General features: G+C 44.4%; 1 protein-coding gene across 1 annotated transcript in view; it reads right to left on the reverse strand.

The window, feature by feature from the left end:
- Nucleotides 1-15,735, reverse strand: part of CRYM (crystallin mu) — a 129,752-nt gene that overhangs the window by 93,674 nt on the left and 20,343 nt on the right. Inside the window, exon 3 of the mRNA XM_088476212.1 lies at nucleotides 6,155-6,217. Coding sequence (XP_088332338.1) covers nucleotides 6,155-6,217 — 63 coding nt within the window. The remainder of the gene's footprint in view (nucleotides 1-6,154; nucleotides 6,218-15,735) is intronic.

The raw sequence follows: 15,735 nt of genomic DNA on the forward strand, positions 1-15,735 counted from the left end.
AGTATAATATCACTTTCTCTCCAGTATACCATCACTTTCTCTCCAGTATACCATCACTTTCTCTCCAGTATACCATCACTTTCTCTCCTGTATACCATCACTTTCTCTCCAGTATACCATCACTTTCTCTCCAGTATACCATCACTTTCTCTCCTGTATACCATTACTTTCTCTCCAGTATACCACTACCTTCTCTCCAGTATACCATCACTTTCTCTCCAGTATACTACTACCTTATCTCCAGTATAATATCACTTTCTCTCCAGTATACTGCCAATTTCTCTTCAGTATGCCATCACTTTCTCTCCAGTATACCATCACTTTCTCTCCAGTATACCATTGCTTTCTCTCCAGTATACCACTACCTTCTCTCCAGTATAATATCACTTTCTCTCCAGTATATCATCACTTTCTCTCCAGTATACCATTACTTTCTCTCCAGTATACCATTACTTTCTCTCCAGTATACCATTACTTTCTCTCCAGTACACCACTTTCTCTTCAGTATATCATTACTTTCTCTCCAGTATACAGCCATCTTCTCTCCAGTATACCACCACCTTCTCTCCAGTATATTATCACTTGATTTGCAGTATACCGCCACCTTTTCTCCAGTGTATCATCACTTGCTCTCCAGTATACAATCACTTGCTCTCCAGTATACCGCCACCTTCTCTCCAGTACACCATCCCTTGCTCTCCAGTATACCATCCCTTTCACTCCAGCATAGCACCACTTTCTCTCCATCATAGCACCACTTTCTCTCCAGTATACCGTCACTTTCTCTCCAGTATACTGTCACTTTCTCTCCAGTATACAGTCACTTTCTCTCCAGTATACAGCCACTTTCTCTCCAGTATAACACTACCTTCTCTCCAGTATAATATCACTTTCTCTCCAGTATATCATCACTTTCTCTCCAGTATACCATTACTTTCTCTTCAGTATATCATTACTTTCTCTCCAGTGTACCGCCATCTTCTCTCCAGTATACTACCACCTTCTCTCCAGTATATTATCACTTTATTTGCAGTATACCGCCACCTTCTCTCCAGTGTATCATCACTTGCTCTCCAGTATACAATCACTTGCTCTCCAGTATACCGCCACCTTCTCTCCAGTATACCATCCCTTGCTCTCCAGTATACCATCCCTTTCTCGCCAGTATACCATCACTTTCTCGCCAGTATACCGTCACTTTCTCGCCAGTATACCACTACCTTCTCTCCAGCATAATATCACTTTCTCTCCAGTATACCATCACTTTCTCTCCTGTATACCATCACTTTCTCTCCAGTACACCATCACTTTCTCTCCTGTATACCATCACTTTCTCTCCAGTATACCATCACTTTCTCTCCTGTATACCATCACTTTCTCTCCAGTATACCATCACTTTCTCTCCAGTATAATATCACTTTCTCTCCAGTATACCATCACTTTCTCTCCTGTATACCATCTCTTTCTCTCCAGTATACCATCACTTTCTCTCCTGTATACCATCACTTTCTCTCCAGTATACCATCACTTTCTCTCCTGTATACCATCACTTTCTCTCCTGTATACCATCACTTTCTCTCCAGTATACCACTACCTTCTCTCCAGTATACCATCACTTTCTCTCCAGTATACCACTACCTTATCTCCAGTATAATATCACTTTCTCTCCAGTATACTGCCAATTTCTCTTCAGTATGCCATCACTTTCTCTCCAGTATACCATCACTTTCTCTCCAGTATACCATCGCTTTCTCTCCAGTATACCACTACCTTCTCTCCAGTATAATATCACTTTCTCTCCAGTATATCATCACTTTCTCTCCAGTATACCATTACTTTCTCTCCAGTATACCATTACTTTCTCTCCAGTATACCATTACTTTCTCTCCAGTACACCACTTTCTCTTCAGTATATCATTACTTTCTCTCCAGTATACAGCCATCTTCTCTCCAGTATACCACCACCTTCTCTCCAGTATATTATCACTTGATTTGCAGTATACCGCCACCTTCTCTCCAGTGTATCATCACTTGCTCTCCAGTATACAATCACTTGCTCTCCAGTATACCGCCACCTTCTCTCCAGTACACCATCCCTTGCTCTCCAGTATACCATCCCTTTCACTCCAGCATAGCACCACTTTCTCTCCATCATAGCACCACTTTCTCTCCAGTATACCGTCACTTTCTCTCCAGTATACTGTCACTTTCTCTCCAGTATACAGTCACTTTCTCTCCAGTATACAGCCACTTTCTCTCCAGTATAACACTACCTTCTCTCCACTATAATATCACTTTCTCTCCAGTATATCATCACTTTCTCTCCAGTATACCATTACTTTCTCTTCAGTATATCATTACTTTCTCTCCAGTGTACCGCCATCTTCTCTCCAGTATACCACCACCTTCTCTCCAGTATATTATCACTTTATTTGCAGTATACCGCCACCTTCTCTCCAGTGTATCATCACTTGCTCTCCAGTATACAATCACTTGCTCTCCAGTATACCGCCACCTTCTCTCCAGTATACCATCCCTTGCTCTCCAGTATACCATCCCTTTCTCGCCAGTATACCATCACTTTCTCGCCAGTATACCGTCACTTTCTCGCCAGTATACCACTACCTTCTCTCCAGCATAATATCACTTTCTCTCCAGTATACCATCACTTTCTCTCCTGTATACCATCACTTTCTCTCCAGTATACCATCACTTTCTCTCCTGTATACCATCACTTTCTCTCCAGTATACCATCACTTTCTCTCCTGTATACCATCACTTTCTCTCCTGTATACCATCACTTTCTCTCCAGTATAATATCACTTTCTCTCCAGTATACCATCACTTTCTCTCCTGTATACCATCTCTTTCTCTCCAGTATACCATCACTTTCTCTCCTGTATACCATCACTTTCTCTCCAGTATACCATCACTTTCTCTCCTGTATACCATCACTTTCTCTCCTGTATACCATCACTTTCTCTCCAGTATACCACTACCTTCTCTCCAGTATACCATCACTTTCTCTCCAGTATACCACTACCTTATCTCCAGTATAATATCACTTTCTCTCCAGTATACTGCCAATTTCTCTTCAGTATGCCATCACTTTCTCTCCAGTATACCATCACTTTCTCTCCAGTATACCATCGCTTTCTCTCCAGTATACCACTACCTTCTCTCCAGTATAATATCACTTTCTCTCCAGTATATCATCACTTTCTCTCCAGTATACCATTACTTTCTCTCCAGTATACCATTACTTTCTCTCCAGTACACCACTTTCTCTTCAGTATATCATTACTTTCTCTCCAGTATACAGCCATCTTCTCTCCAGTATACCACCACCTTCTCTCCAGTATATTATCACTTGATTTGCAGTATACCGCCACCTTCTCTCCAGTGTATCATCACTTGCTCTCCAGTATAGAATCACTTGCTCTCCAGTATACCGCCACCTTCTCTCCAGTACACCATCCCTTGCTCTCCAGTATACCATCCCTTTCACTCCAGCATAGCACCACTTTCTCTCCATCATAGCACCACTTTCTCTCCAGTATACCGTCACTTTCTCTCCAGTATACTGTCACTTTCTCTCCAGTATACAGTCACTTTCTCTCCAGTATACAGCCACTTTCTCTCCAGTATAACACTACCTTCTCTCCAGTATAATATCACTTTCTCTCCAGTATATCATCATTTTCTCTCCAGTATACCATTACTTTCTCTTCAGTATATCATTACTTTCTCTCCAGTGTACCGCCATCTTCTCTCCAGTATACCACCACCTTCTCTCCAGTATATTATCACTTTACCTGCAGTATACCGCCACCTTCTCTCCAGTGTATCATCACTTGCTCTCCAGTATACAATCACTTGCTCTCCAGTATACCGCCACCTTCTCTCCAGTATACCATCCCTTGTTCTCCAGTATACCATCCCTTTCACTCCAGCATACCATCATTTTGTCTCCATCATAGCACCAGTTTCTCTCCAGTATACCGTCACTTTCTCTCCAGTATACCGTCACTTTCTCTCCAGTATACCGTCACTTTCTCTCCAGTATACCGTCACTTTCTCTCCAGTATACAGCCACTTTCTCTCCAGTATACAGCCACTTTCTCTCCAGTATAACACTACCTTCTCTCCAGAATAATATCACTTTCTCTCCAGTATATCATCACTTTCTCTCCAGTATACCATTACTTTCTCTCTAGTATACAACTATCTTCTCTCCAGTATAATATCACTTTCTCTCCAGTATACTGCCATTTTCTCTCCAGTATGCCATCACTTTCACTGCAACATAGCAACGCTCTCTCTCCAGTATACCATTACTTTCTCTCCTGTATACCACTTTCTCTTCAGTATATCATTACTTTCTCTCCAGTGTACCGCCATCTTCTCTCCAGTATACCACCACCTTCTCTCCAGTATATTATCACTTTATCTGCAGTATACCGCCACCTTCTCTCCAGTATATCACTTTCTCTCCAGTATACCATCCTTCTCTCCAGTATATTATCACTTTATCTGCAGTATACCGCCACCTTCTCTCCAGTGTATCATCACTTGCTCTCCAGTATACCGCCACCTTCTCTCAAGTATACCATCACTTTCTCTCCAGCATACCACCACTTTCTCTCCAGCATAGCACCACTTTCTCTCCAGTATACCATCACTTGCTCTCCAGTATACCACCACTTTCTCTCCAGCATAGCACCACTTTCTCTCCAGCATAGCACCACTTTCTCTCCAGTATACCATCACTTTCTCTCCAGCATACCATCCCTTTCTCTCCATCATAAAACCACTTTCTCTCCAGCATAGCACCACTTTCTCTCCAGTATACCATCACTTTCTCTCCAGCATACCATCCCTTTCTCTCCATCATAAAACCACTTTCTCTCCAGCATAGCACCACTTTCTCTCCAGTAAACCATCACTTTCTATATTTATAGAGAATGGAGCACTTTTGCCATAGATTTATAACTACATTCTGCTGCTTAAATTTTTGGAGGCATAGAACAGGATGTATCAAGCATTGCAATTTTAATGCGACACATACTGCCACTACTGCATGCATAGTGGCGTTTATTAATGTCATACGAATGTAGATTTGTGATTAAAACAGCAAAGGCCAGCTCTTCCGATAACAGCTGTCCTTTGCGACGTGAGGATTTCCGGATTTATTACCTGGGAGTCCTTCTGCACATGCGTGGCTGAGGTTCACCGCAAGCACAGGCCACGAGGGACACTGGGTGGGATACCATTATGGGAATTTTGTGAAAGAAGCCAATAGACTTCTATTAGGCAACTCCTTCTACAAATTGCGTTGCCTAATGGGTACAAGCTCCGGAACGTTTTGCTTTCCAGAGCTTGATACATATGGCAAGTGCGTTCAAACTTCATTTTGCAGTTAATACATCCCATCCATACACAGAAAAAATATAATTTTCCACCTGCTCTTCTCAAAATAAAAGTAAGAAAATTATACCACATATATCATTATATATTCATATATATTCAAGTAGTCACATGCATTCAAACCACACCTGAAACTTTATATAAATGTTAAACATTTCCATATGGCTCTCATATATGTTTGATATGTGCGTGGCACACTAGCATGTGTTTTTGTCAAGGCTGCAAGTGATACAAACCTTTTCCAATTGATGTCAAAGTTCACTTCAATGGAGTTTCAAGCATTTGTGTTACATGTAGAATACCCATTGAAATGAACGGGAAAGTTCTATAAATAAAATAAATACATAAAACAATGTAAGAATTAGGCAGCCTGGGCCAGTCCCACTAAAACCATGAGACAAATAGCATAAAGAAAAATCATCCATCAGTATGTATCCTTAGGGGCAGATTAAATTACCCCCGGGTTGCATCGCAATGTCTTTCCTCTCCAGAGGTGCATGCAGAAATCAGTGTTAACTCCTTCCCTGGACCGGCTTCCTAACTGAATAGCTCCTGGCACTTTACCCGGGAGAGGAGACTACATAACACAATCCACAGGTAAATGCATTTGCCCCTTAATGTCATTCCTTAGCAATCTCAAAATAATGAATGTATAATATAACAATATAATTAGGAAATGTTATTATTTTCACAAATCTATTAGACCTAACAAATACATTTTACTCACCTTAGTTGCAATTGCTGAAACAGCAGCTGTCCTTTTATCCGTTATCACTTTTCCATCAATTACCTAGATGTACAATATAACAAAAAAAAATGGAATAACGTTTCATAAGTGGTTTGTGGATAGGGGCCACTAAAACTGCTATATAGAAAACTTTTATATGATTAATAAAAATAATTGTAAACAGTCTGTCCATACAAGCTCCTTCACACCAATGCATTTAAAATTTGGGACACATTTGCCCATTAAAACTTGAAAACTGCATTACACTAATACAAATACTTTGATGTTAAGTATTTAGGAAAATATAGGAGAAAGAGTTGCACTTTCCACTCTTTCCTCCATATTTGCTCTCTGTCGGCCATTTGCGGGGACATGTACTGGAGCATGCGGGAGAAAGGGGGTGTTGTGGGTACACAAATTATGTTACACATGTTGATGAGATGAGATTAGTAATTACCAAGCTGCAGGTTACACTGCACAACAAAATCCTCTGCCACCACCGAGGTGGCGGGCCTCAACTATATTCCATATATTAACAGATCTGAGATCTCTATAATAAAGATCTCTATAATAAATGAATATTACATATCACACCGGTCTTCTCCAAATACAGGGCACAGGGGCACAGCATACAGTAGGATATATGTTAGTACATAGAGACTGTTGTTCATAATGATGTCTGAGACAGTATACCTATTGAGTTGACATTGAGATACTTTTAGTCTCTTCAAAAAGCAATTGCATGCTGCAGTTTTCATCTATTAATGCTCATTTTCATATTCACACAACTGCATGGAGTATTCCACAACATGACAAAAGACATTTGGATTTTTTAGATGTGTTTTGGGTTTTCTTAAAGTTGAAATTCATTGGTGTTAGTGAGCACTAAGGAGGCTCATTACGTATTGTGAGACACAGTCGGGATAGGGGTCCCTCTCCTGGGGTAGATGGACTCCCTCTTTACACATACACAGCAGCTGTAGAAACAGGATACAAGTCAGGGTTCTCGTACAAACTGGTTGGCGCCAGTCTTTATTGTGCCAAATGAATATAAACATAAACAAAACATAAACATAAGTCCTAGCCCGGCTAGGCACTAGCTGCACAGCAGATTCCCTCTCTATAATAATGGTAGGGCCTATTGCCCTCACCATAAACAAAACACGTGCACAGTACTTACAAGGATTATCACCACGAGTGTCTGAACAGGCTAATCTGCCTGCTCTCCCAGGTGTGAGACATTCAGCCACAAACAAACCATGCTTATATTAGCCATTTCCAGCTGCAAGCCCTAATGAGCCTGTTACCAGGCTGAAAGGCCCAAAACCTGGAGTGGCCTGTGGATGGAGCCCTCCCTCTCCTCACATCCACACCCCCAGGACCCAAACCGGCTTTTCCAAAAGCCGATACTCTGGTCTGCTTACAAAACAGACTTCTCCTGGGGGTTTTTAGAACACATAGGCCAAAAACCTAGGACAAATGTACCTGCCACTGACCACTTTACCAGGGCTTCTACCACAATAGATACATAGATATAATATCAGCAATGATTAGTACAATATAAGAAAAAAAGATTTGAGCTACATAATGTAAATAAAGTTTATAACAATATAAAGAGGTCTGCTGTGAAACCATTATGTGAAATGTTCTGATGGCAGCAGTTGCTCTTTGCGTGATAATTTGCAGTCACTATTTAATAAGTTTCAGCTTTAACAATTTTTTTCCTATTTTATTGTAGCTTATAGAAAGTGATAAATACAGACAAGAATGCATGCAGCAATCACCTGCTACACAGATGCTTCAGATATTAGGCAACAAGTAACCCTTTGTGTTTATTAAGTGTATTTCTTTGCATTACCAGCATGGTGATCTGTGATTGACCTTTGATGAGTACTGTGCAGCTGCAGGGTTAATTATTTATCTGAGAAGATGCTATGTGAGGGGGGGGCTGGCAGATTTTAGGTTAGGGTCAGGTAGATGTAGGGAGATGCTCAGATCACAGATCAGAGAACAGTTTATTGGAAGCTTATAAAGTTTTGTATGGTGACACTTGTTCCTAATAGGTCAATTAGGAATTAGTGCTTTTAGCCTGTCACACATCCCCCAGCCTGGTGCTCCGCTGTATTCTGCCCCCTGCCGCACATCCCGGTGCCTTGGCCAGCAGGGGTAAGAGCCATGTTTCGTGTTGCCTGGTACTCACTGTGTTTTCTGCCACCACTGGAGATGGTGAATACCCCCATGCCCTCCAAGCTCCTGGAAATCTGTGTCCTGGTCAGTGGAGAAGGTTAGGCAGGTAGACAATGTGGGTGCAGGGGTGATAGTAATATTAACACTATCCTATGTCCCTTATAATAATGCTCCTGTATTCTGGGGTAACATTCCCCAGTGCATGCTGTCTGCTTTACCTCTCTTCAGTGTTTCATAGTCCTTCATAGTGCCCCTCTCCTCTCTTCACAGTGCCCTTCTCCTTTGTTCATAGACTGCGGGAGAGGGATCATAAGATCCATCTCCTTTGAAAATGCCTCCATGGGCATAAAGTGGTTTATGCCATCCGAGGATGACGTAAACCAGTGGGGCCAAACTCCGAAAATCTTTGCTTTTTGAGGTTTGGTACATAGGGTTCAGATCATAGTTCCAATTATAACAATGGGGACTGCGATCTGCACCGATAGTTAGCCTTTAGCAGGAGATTTCTGTGAAAACTCCTGCATTAGGCTGCTACAGTAGCGCATTGCTGTGATACATAAAATGATGCAGAAACTCTAGTTTCTGCATAATTTCATGAAAATCCGACCAGAGTGCATTAACTTTATCAGTGTATAATATTGTTTATTCCACTAAGGAGCAGGGGCAGAACTATGGGAGACAATGGAGGCGCCTGCCGCCGGGTGCCAGCACTGAAGAGGCACCTCCTCCATTGCCCACAATATATTCACCCCACTTAAGGCTATTTTATATTAGTGTTTTTGTGTATATGTATTAGATAGATATATAGATAGATAGATAGATAGATAGATAGATAGATAGATAGATAGATAGATAGATAGATAGATATGCACCATAATTATTTTCCCTTTTTTTTAGGGGGGGCACCAAATTACAACTTGCCTCTGGGCGTCTGGGATGAATTTACGCCACTGCTAAGGAGTGTAACTATCATAGCGGGAAGGGGTGCAGCTGCTATGGGGACCTAAAGTTGTGTTATTTATAAGTACCACTGTTGGGTGGTACTTAGGGGCCCTTCCAAACTTTTTGCTATGGGACCTTCAAATACCTAGTTATGCCCCTGCATATTAGCTGGGCCGATTCTTGGGGTGTATGACCAGTGCGGTCGAACAGGGGCGCCACCCCATAGAGGTCCTTTCAACATCCCGATTTCAATGTCCCGCTGTTCCACCCATGGGCCGAAGTGTCCCGCAGGTGGTCTGGTCGGGAGGTTGGGCACCCCCACCGCCGCACCCGGAGTAGCTGAATGGATGCTGCGCGCATGCGCGCGGCATCCATTCAGTGCTGGGAAAGGGCTGGGGCAGGCCCAGCTAGTTATGGAGTGCTGGTCTCGCCCCCAGCCTGACGTTACACGGGAGGCGTGCCATGCAGACATCGCCCCAAATAACGTCACTTGGGTGCATGGCCTATGGTAATTAGGTCACGACCCCATTTTTGACTAGAAGGCGCTGTATTCCCAGCATGGCACAGGGCACGGCTACCCCTGGAGCCGGCCCTGCATATTAGTGTCCAATTTGCTAAACCTGTGAATGCCCATCTATCATAAGGTGACCTCATTCAGATGAACACCTACAATTAATTTCCCTTTGACCCAGCGCACCACCAATATTTAATCAGAGTAGCTTTCAGCCAGGTGCTACCATCAATATGTATCTATAACGTGTAGCCTGCCATCAATAGCCAGGAGAAACATAGACAGTGGGCCTGATTCAGTGGTGGCCACAGTGTCAATGCCGTACGCAAGCGGACAATGTCTTCAGTCTGTGCATGCGTAGAAACTCTGCGCATGAGTCCCAATGGTTACCACCAGTGGCTGCAAAACGAATTTGGATGCAGAGAGAGGCAATTTCAGTGGGTATTTCTGGGTGGTAACAGGGGGTAACTAGCCAGGCACAGCATGTTGTGGTCAGCGACTGAGTCTTTTGCCGCGTTGCACTGACACAGAAGGCCATGTTCAGGAGGAGATTATGTGCCTCCATAGGGCTGGTGCAAGGTTCAAAGATGTGACCAAACAGTGGATTAGCGCCACCGCCAGTGGACGTCTCTGTACGTAGTCTATTGTCAGAGACATTACCATTAAGATGCAGTCGCGGCTGCAATAGCGTGCACTTCTGAATCAGGCCCAGTGTGTGCCATGCTGTAGAAATTAGGTCACTTTCTCATTGTAGATGGACATTCATGAATTAATGAAAGTACTGAGAACCTAATGTTTATTTTAGATAATATAAGGCAAGACTACAGAGGCTAACACATATATGTATCTTAATGTGAATTATGTTTTTACTGTCTATAGAGTGTTCCAGCAATCCTGTCATTTATATTAGTATAACTAGCTTGCAGATAGTTTTATTGACAAGTAAATAAATCTATGCAGATTCTCCCACACTGGGAATAATGCAAAACAAATCTTAAAACAAATCCCTCACCTGTCTGTACCTTAGTAAACAAACAGTTCTCTAACTGACAGTGAGTGGGCGCTGTGTATTACACAAAACAGACACCTTTCAAACAAATTCAGCTTTTTTTTTTAATGTTTCTTTTTGCAGGATTGTTTTCTTGTTTACTAGGCTCCTGATCCCGGCCACTTCCCGACTGAAGTTTGTGGCCAGAGGCTGGATGACTCGATTCACACTGAATTATGTAATTCTAGCCCCATCCCATTGTAAAATGGGCAAACTTCAGCTTTAAACAGTGGGGGATGCAGCCTGGAGCGATAAGGGTATGCTGGGCGTTGTAGTGCACCAGGTGATGACAGCAGTTTGCTCCTAGTGCATTGCAGTGGTGGCACAGGGGATTGGGGACACACTGTGGGGGCCTTAATGGCACTAATGTTGCAGAGAGTCTCAGGGGCACATCCATACACTATGGACGCCAGGAGAAAGACACGTGGTAAAGGCACGCATGTGCATTAGCGCATGTGGAGGTCACACCCTCCGACTGAGCCGCGGCGGATAATAGAGACTGCCGGCTTAGCTAAATGGATGGAGGCAGCGCAGAGCAATCCTCATCCAACAAGCACACCTTCCCCTCAGTGGCATACATGGTTACACAATGGTGCATTTTTCTCTAGCTCTCACCTCAGATGTATATGTTTGCACTGTAAATTCTGTTTTTTGTACCCGAACAAAGGTGAATCTGCCATGTTTAACTCATCTAAGACTGTGGACCTACAAGCACATCTACTACTTCTTCCCGCACTTCATTCACCATGTAAAGTAATCACGGTAAAGTTATCAATCAAGGCATATTGGGTAAATAATATTTGGTCAGCTCGGTTTGTCAGAATACTTGTAGCACCATTAAAAGTTTTACTTTGTGACTTACTCACATTATTGTGGGATCCCCCAGTGATACCAAAACTTTGCTGGGGGAATAGTAAAGCAGGAAGGCCCATTTTAAAGACATTTTCCATTTTCATCAGCATTATCCGTCGTCAGTACCTCTAGGGGAAAATGACCAGGTTTATCAGTGGTTGCCCCTACAGGTCTTATTTTATAAGTGGAGTCAAGTGTCATGCAGAGGCCTAAAGTAACTTATAAATCACAAACATTTACAGATTTTAGGGTTTGTGGCTTTCCCCACAAGTCCCAGGATAATGTATTTTTTATATCCCAATATAAAAGTATGCAGTAAAGTCCTTGCATCTCCAAGTTCTTAAGGTGGGTACACAGTAGACGATATTTGGCCTGATCCACATCGTTTAGTGTGTACCCAGCTTAATAGAGCTTGGTCTGGAAGACCTTATGCTGCCTACCTTCACCACACTGAATGGCCTCCTGGGTGATAGGCCAATTTGCAGCCATGTGGCACCATCACGCATTATTTCCCAGGTCTTTATACCTTCTTGTGGCTAGGGGTCTAATGGGCCTGGCATACATTTCAGTCCCAATCCTTTCCCTATGGGCTTCCTTGATGTTTTAAAGGTAGGGACATTCTTACCAGGAGCCAGGAGTTTCTCATGTTCAGTGTCTCTGTCACAGATGACAATGAATGCCTCCCACCTCATCCTCAGGGGTCATCCTTTGCAGCAAAGTGTGCAGTCTCCTCCATAATGAAGGAGGCCCTCACTGGGACTGATGTGGCCTTTCTGCCAATGTTTTTATCTACTCCTGAGCCATGTGCTTATCTCCTGCTGCTCCCTTAGTGCTGCTGATGCACTTATCTCTGCCAAGAGGTGATTGGTTTTCTGTCGTTTGGCATTGGTTTGCTGCAGGCTGGCACTAATCTGATGCTGACTGGCATAGGACTACTGCAGGTGGGAATTCTCTTGTGCAAGCTGTTTTATAAACTGCAGCATTAGTAACACCTTCCAAAAAGACAGATTTCCCTGTGCTTTACAAGTAGGTGTATGGCCCTTTACAATTTTCACAGTACCTCACATTATGCTCTATAGATGTAAAAGCATTGTTCACCATCTGTGAGGGAATACATACAATATCCAGCAGTTACATTTAACTAGCTGTTAGCTCATTTTATTAATAATTTATGGCTGGAAATTTGTGCAGATTTTCACAGTGGAAACAAGCAAATCTAAATCATAAAGCACTCTTTCAGAGACATCACATACCATATGCCCTGATGTTCTAAAACAGGGGTGGGGAACCTTTTTTCTGCCAAGGGCCATTTTGATATATATAACATTATTTGCAGGCCCAGTGTAGGCCATGTGCCCCGTGTGATGTCACACGGGGCGGGCCACAATCGCCCATGATTACAGCAATGCCCGAAGCATACTGAGGATGCTCCGGGCAGCTTTGAGGGCAGCGGTGTGATCATCTGAAGCGTCCTCAGGATGCTCCAGGCAGCACTGCTGCATAGATTATGGCTGCAGTGTGCCATTCTAGGCACCCTGCTAGCCAGATGAGGCTAGCAGAAAAAGGTCAGAGGGCCAGACCAAATGATTCCGGGGGCCTTATAGGGACCCGGGCCTGAGGTTCCCCATCCCTGGTCTAAAAGCACAGAGATAATCTGTCTGGCATACAATGCTTTACCACTTCTTTCCATCTCACAATAAATATATGTATGTACATATAGTTCAATTATTTCCTCACTGAAGTATAGAAACAATCATTGGCTGGAGTGGCTACCCAAATAAATCCAAGGGGAGAACTCAGCAGATTTGAAGTAATAAGCAGGTATTTATTCAACAGATGGAATCTGGCACATGCCGGGACCAGTGCATGCGCAGAAGTGGCGTTAGCACCACGCATAACACCGACTTCTAGACTTCATAGCTGTGTAGGCTGCCCAAAAGGCAGAGCAGCGGCATCCACTGGAAGCTGCTGACTGCTAATTGCAGCCTGGACTGACAGTCCCCAAGGCTTGGCCCAAGGGTAGAAAACACCTCCCCCATGGGGCTGCCTGTCCTGTGTGGGATTGGCAGGCAGTGCTTCCAATGGGAAGTCACTGCCAGTCACAGTGTAGCCAGTGTGCAGTCACGGACTGCAAGTGGCTCACTGAGGTGACAGTTTTTACTCTGTGTGTGTGTGGGGGTGGACTGCAGCAATATGTCTAATGATTCTAATTGTATCACAGAGGTGAATTTGACATGATAATGCAATTGTGCCATCCCAACATAAACCAGTTCTCCTGAAAACTGTATGCTCTACCAGGAGTACAGGAGGAAGAGTGTGGTATATTTTGTCTACATTTATAAAATTGACATGATGAAATGTCAACATGATTAGTATGTTGACAAAATGACAAAATGGCAATTGTGATCTAGTGGTGACTTACTTTGTACGGTGGGTCCGGCAGTTACAGCGGTGTCTTTCCGGATGACTTTCAGCAGATCCTACACGGCTTCCAGCGGTCAGTATGACTGATCCTTACCCCTAACCCAGGGCCTCCATCAGGGGGGGACCGCCTGTACTGGAGTCCCGGGCCCAGAGAGAGAGGGGCCTGGGTGGCAGTAGTGCAGATCTCCGCCGGGCTGCCAGCTGATTGTAGCTGGTGAAGCATCCAGAATCAGATATGGAGAAAGTGACAGAGATAGCACTGGTTGCATTTAGGATATGGAGCCAGCCATGAGCCAATCAGAGCTCGCGGAACGGCAGCCAATTAGGAGCGGCCGCGAGCTCTGATTGGCTCGCGGCCGGCGCCATATTAAAAATACCACCTGCATTGCTTTTATCATGTCTGGTACACCAGGTGGGTGCAATCAGGTACATGGAGTTCCTACCTGAGCCTACGGTTGCTGCTATTTCCAAGTTGGAGAAAGGACCTCTGTGACGTAGACACCACGTGACCGCTGCAGGAGACTGGACCGCTCCTGCATTACCATCCACTAGGGCATAGAGGGGGAATAAATATCTGTGGCGAGCGCAGCGAGCCACCGTGCCTGAAGCGTGGCGAGCGTAGCGAGCCCGCGAGGGGACAACTTTGGTCCCCCGTTAGCATCCCCGCCCCTCCCCCTTTCAGGCCGAGTCACGTGGGTGTGACGCCCTGTATAGTCTAGACCTAACCCTGAGCCTACCCTGAGCCCTCACTCTTCCTGCACTCGTGTGCTGCTCTGTGTTCTGCCCTGGTAAGCAACCGGGGAGGGAGTAATGTCAGGGCAGGGGCTCAGGGCGTCAGTAGCAGTGTAGGGTGCGGTCCAGAGCCTGTCTAGGTGGGCGGCCACGGACAGTATCAGTCAGTGTCTAGAGGAGACTGAGTGTTGGATCACATACCAAAATTCAGGTGGTACTTGAAGGCTTCTGACAATTGGAGGAATAAGGTGACACCAGGAAAGTCTTGCTGGCAGAAATGGGGCACCTGGCTGTGTGGGTGCTGAGTGTGTAATCCTGAGTGAGCTGCATATCTCATCCTTCTCCCAACTGAACATACCCCGCCTCTCACCCTGAGGATCCAAATCAACTTCACATTGGAAGAGTGCTACAAGTGGTGAGTGACCTTATCTTCTTTATGGGTGCAGATAAGCCCACCTCACACACCAACCTGTGGGGTGCTCTCATTGCTGCTATATTCATTTAATTTTCCCAGCCTTAGCTGACACAAATGGCACTGGGTTGGCTGCAGCATAGGAAAGCTCGGCTCATCTGTGGGTTGGACAGTGCCAGTATTGCTGCTACATTAGTAGATTTCCGCGACACAACCCTAAAAACAGTGCAGGGACTGGAGGGAGCTGGGTGTAGGGGCGGGGCACAGTAGGCTAGAGGGTTGGCGCCAAAGTCCTGGCAATGTGTGAGGGTGCCACCCATCTGCGGGGGCCCATAGTGGACTGCCCTGGTCACCCACTGTTAATCCGGCACTGTAAATGAAGTGTCTTGATCCATAACTGGATACTGGGGGGTGGGGCTTGCCAGCAGGAAGTGGGTGTTGGGGCATCCTGGCAAGGGATCGAGAGAGGGGGG

This window comes from Taudactylus pleione, unplaced genomic scaffold (genome assembly GCF_031769625.1).
Source record: "Taudactylus pleione unplaced genomic scaffold, aTauple2 ptg000184l, whole genome shotgun sequence".
NCBI lineage: Eukaryota > Metazoa > Chordata > Amphibia > Anura > Myobatrachidae > Taudactylus > Taudactylus pleione.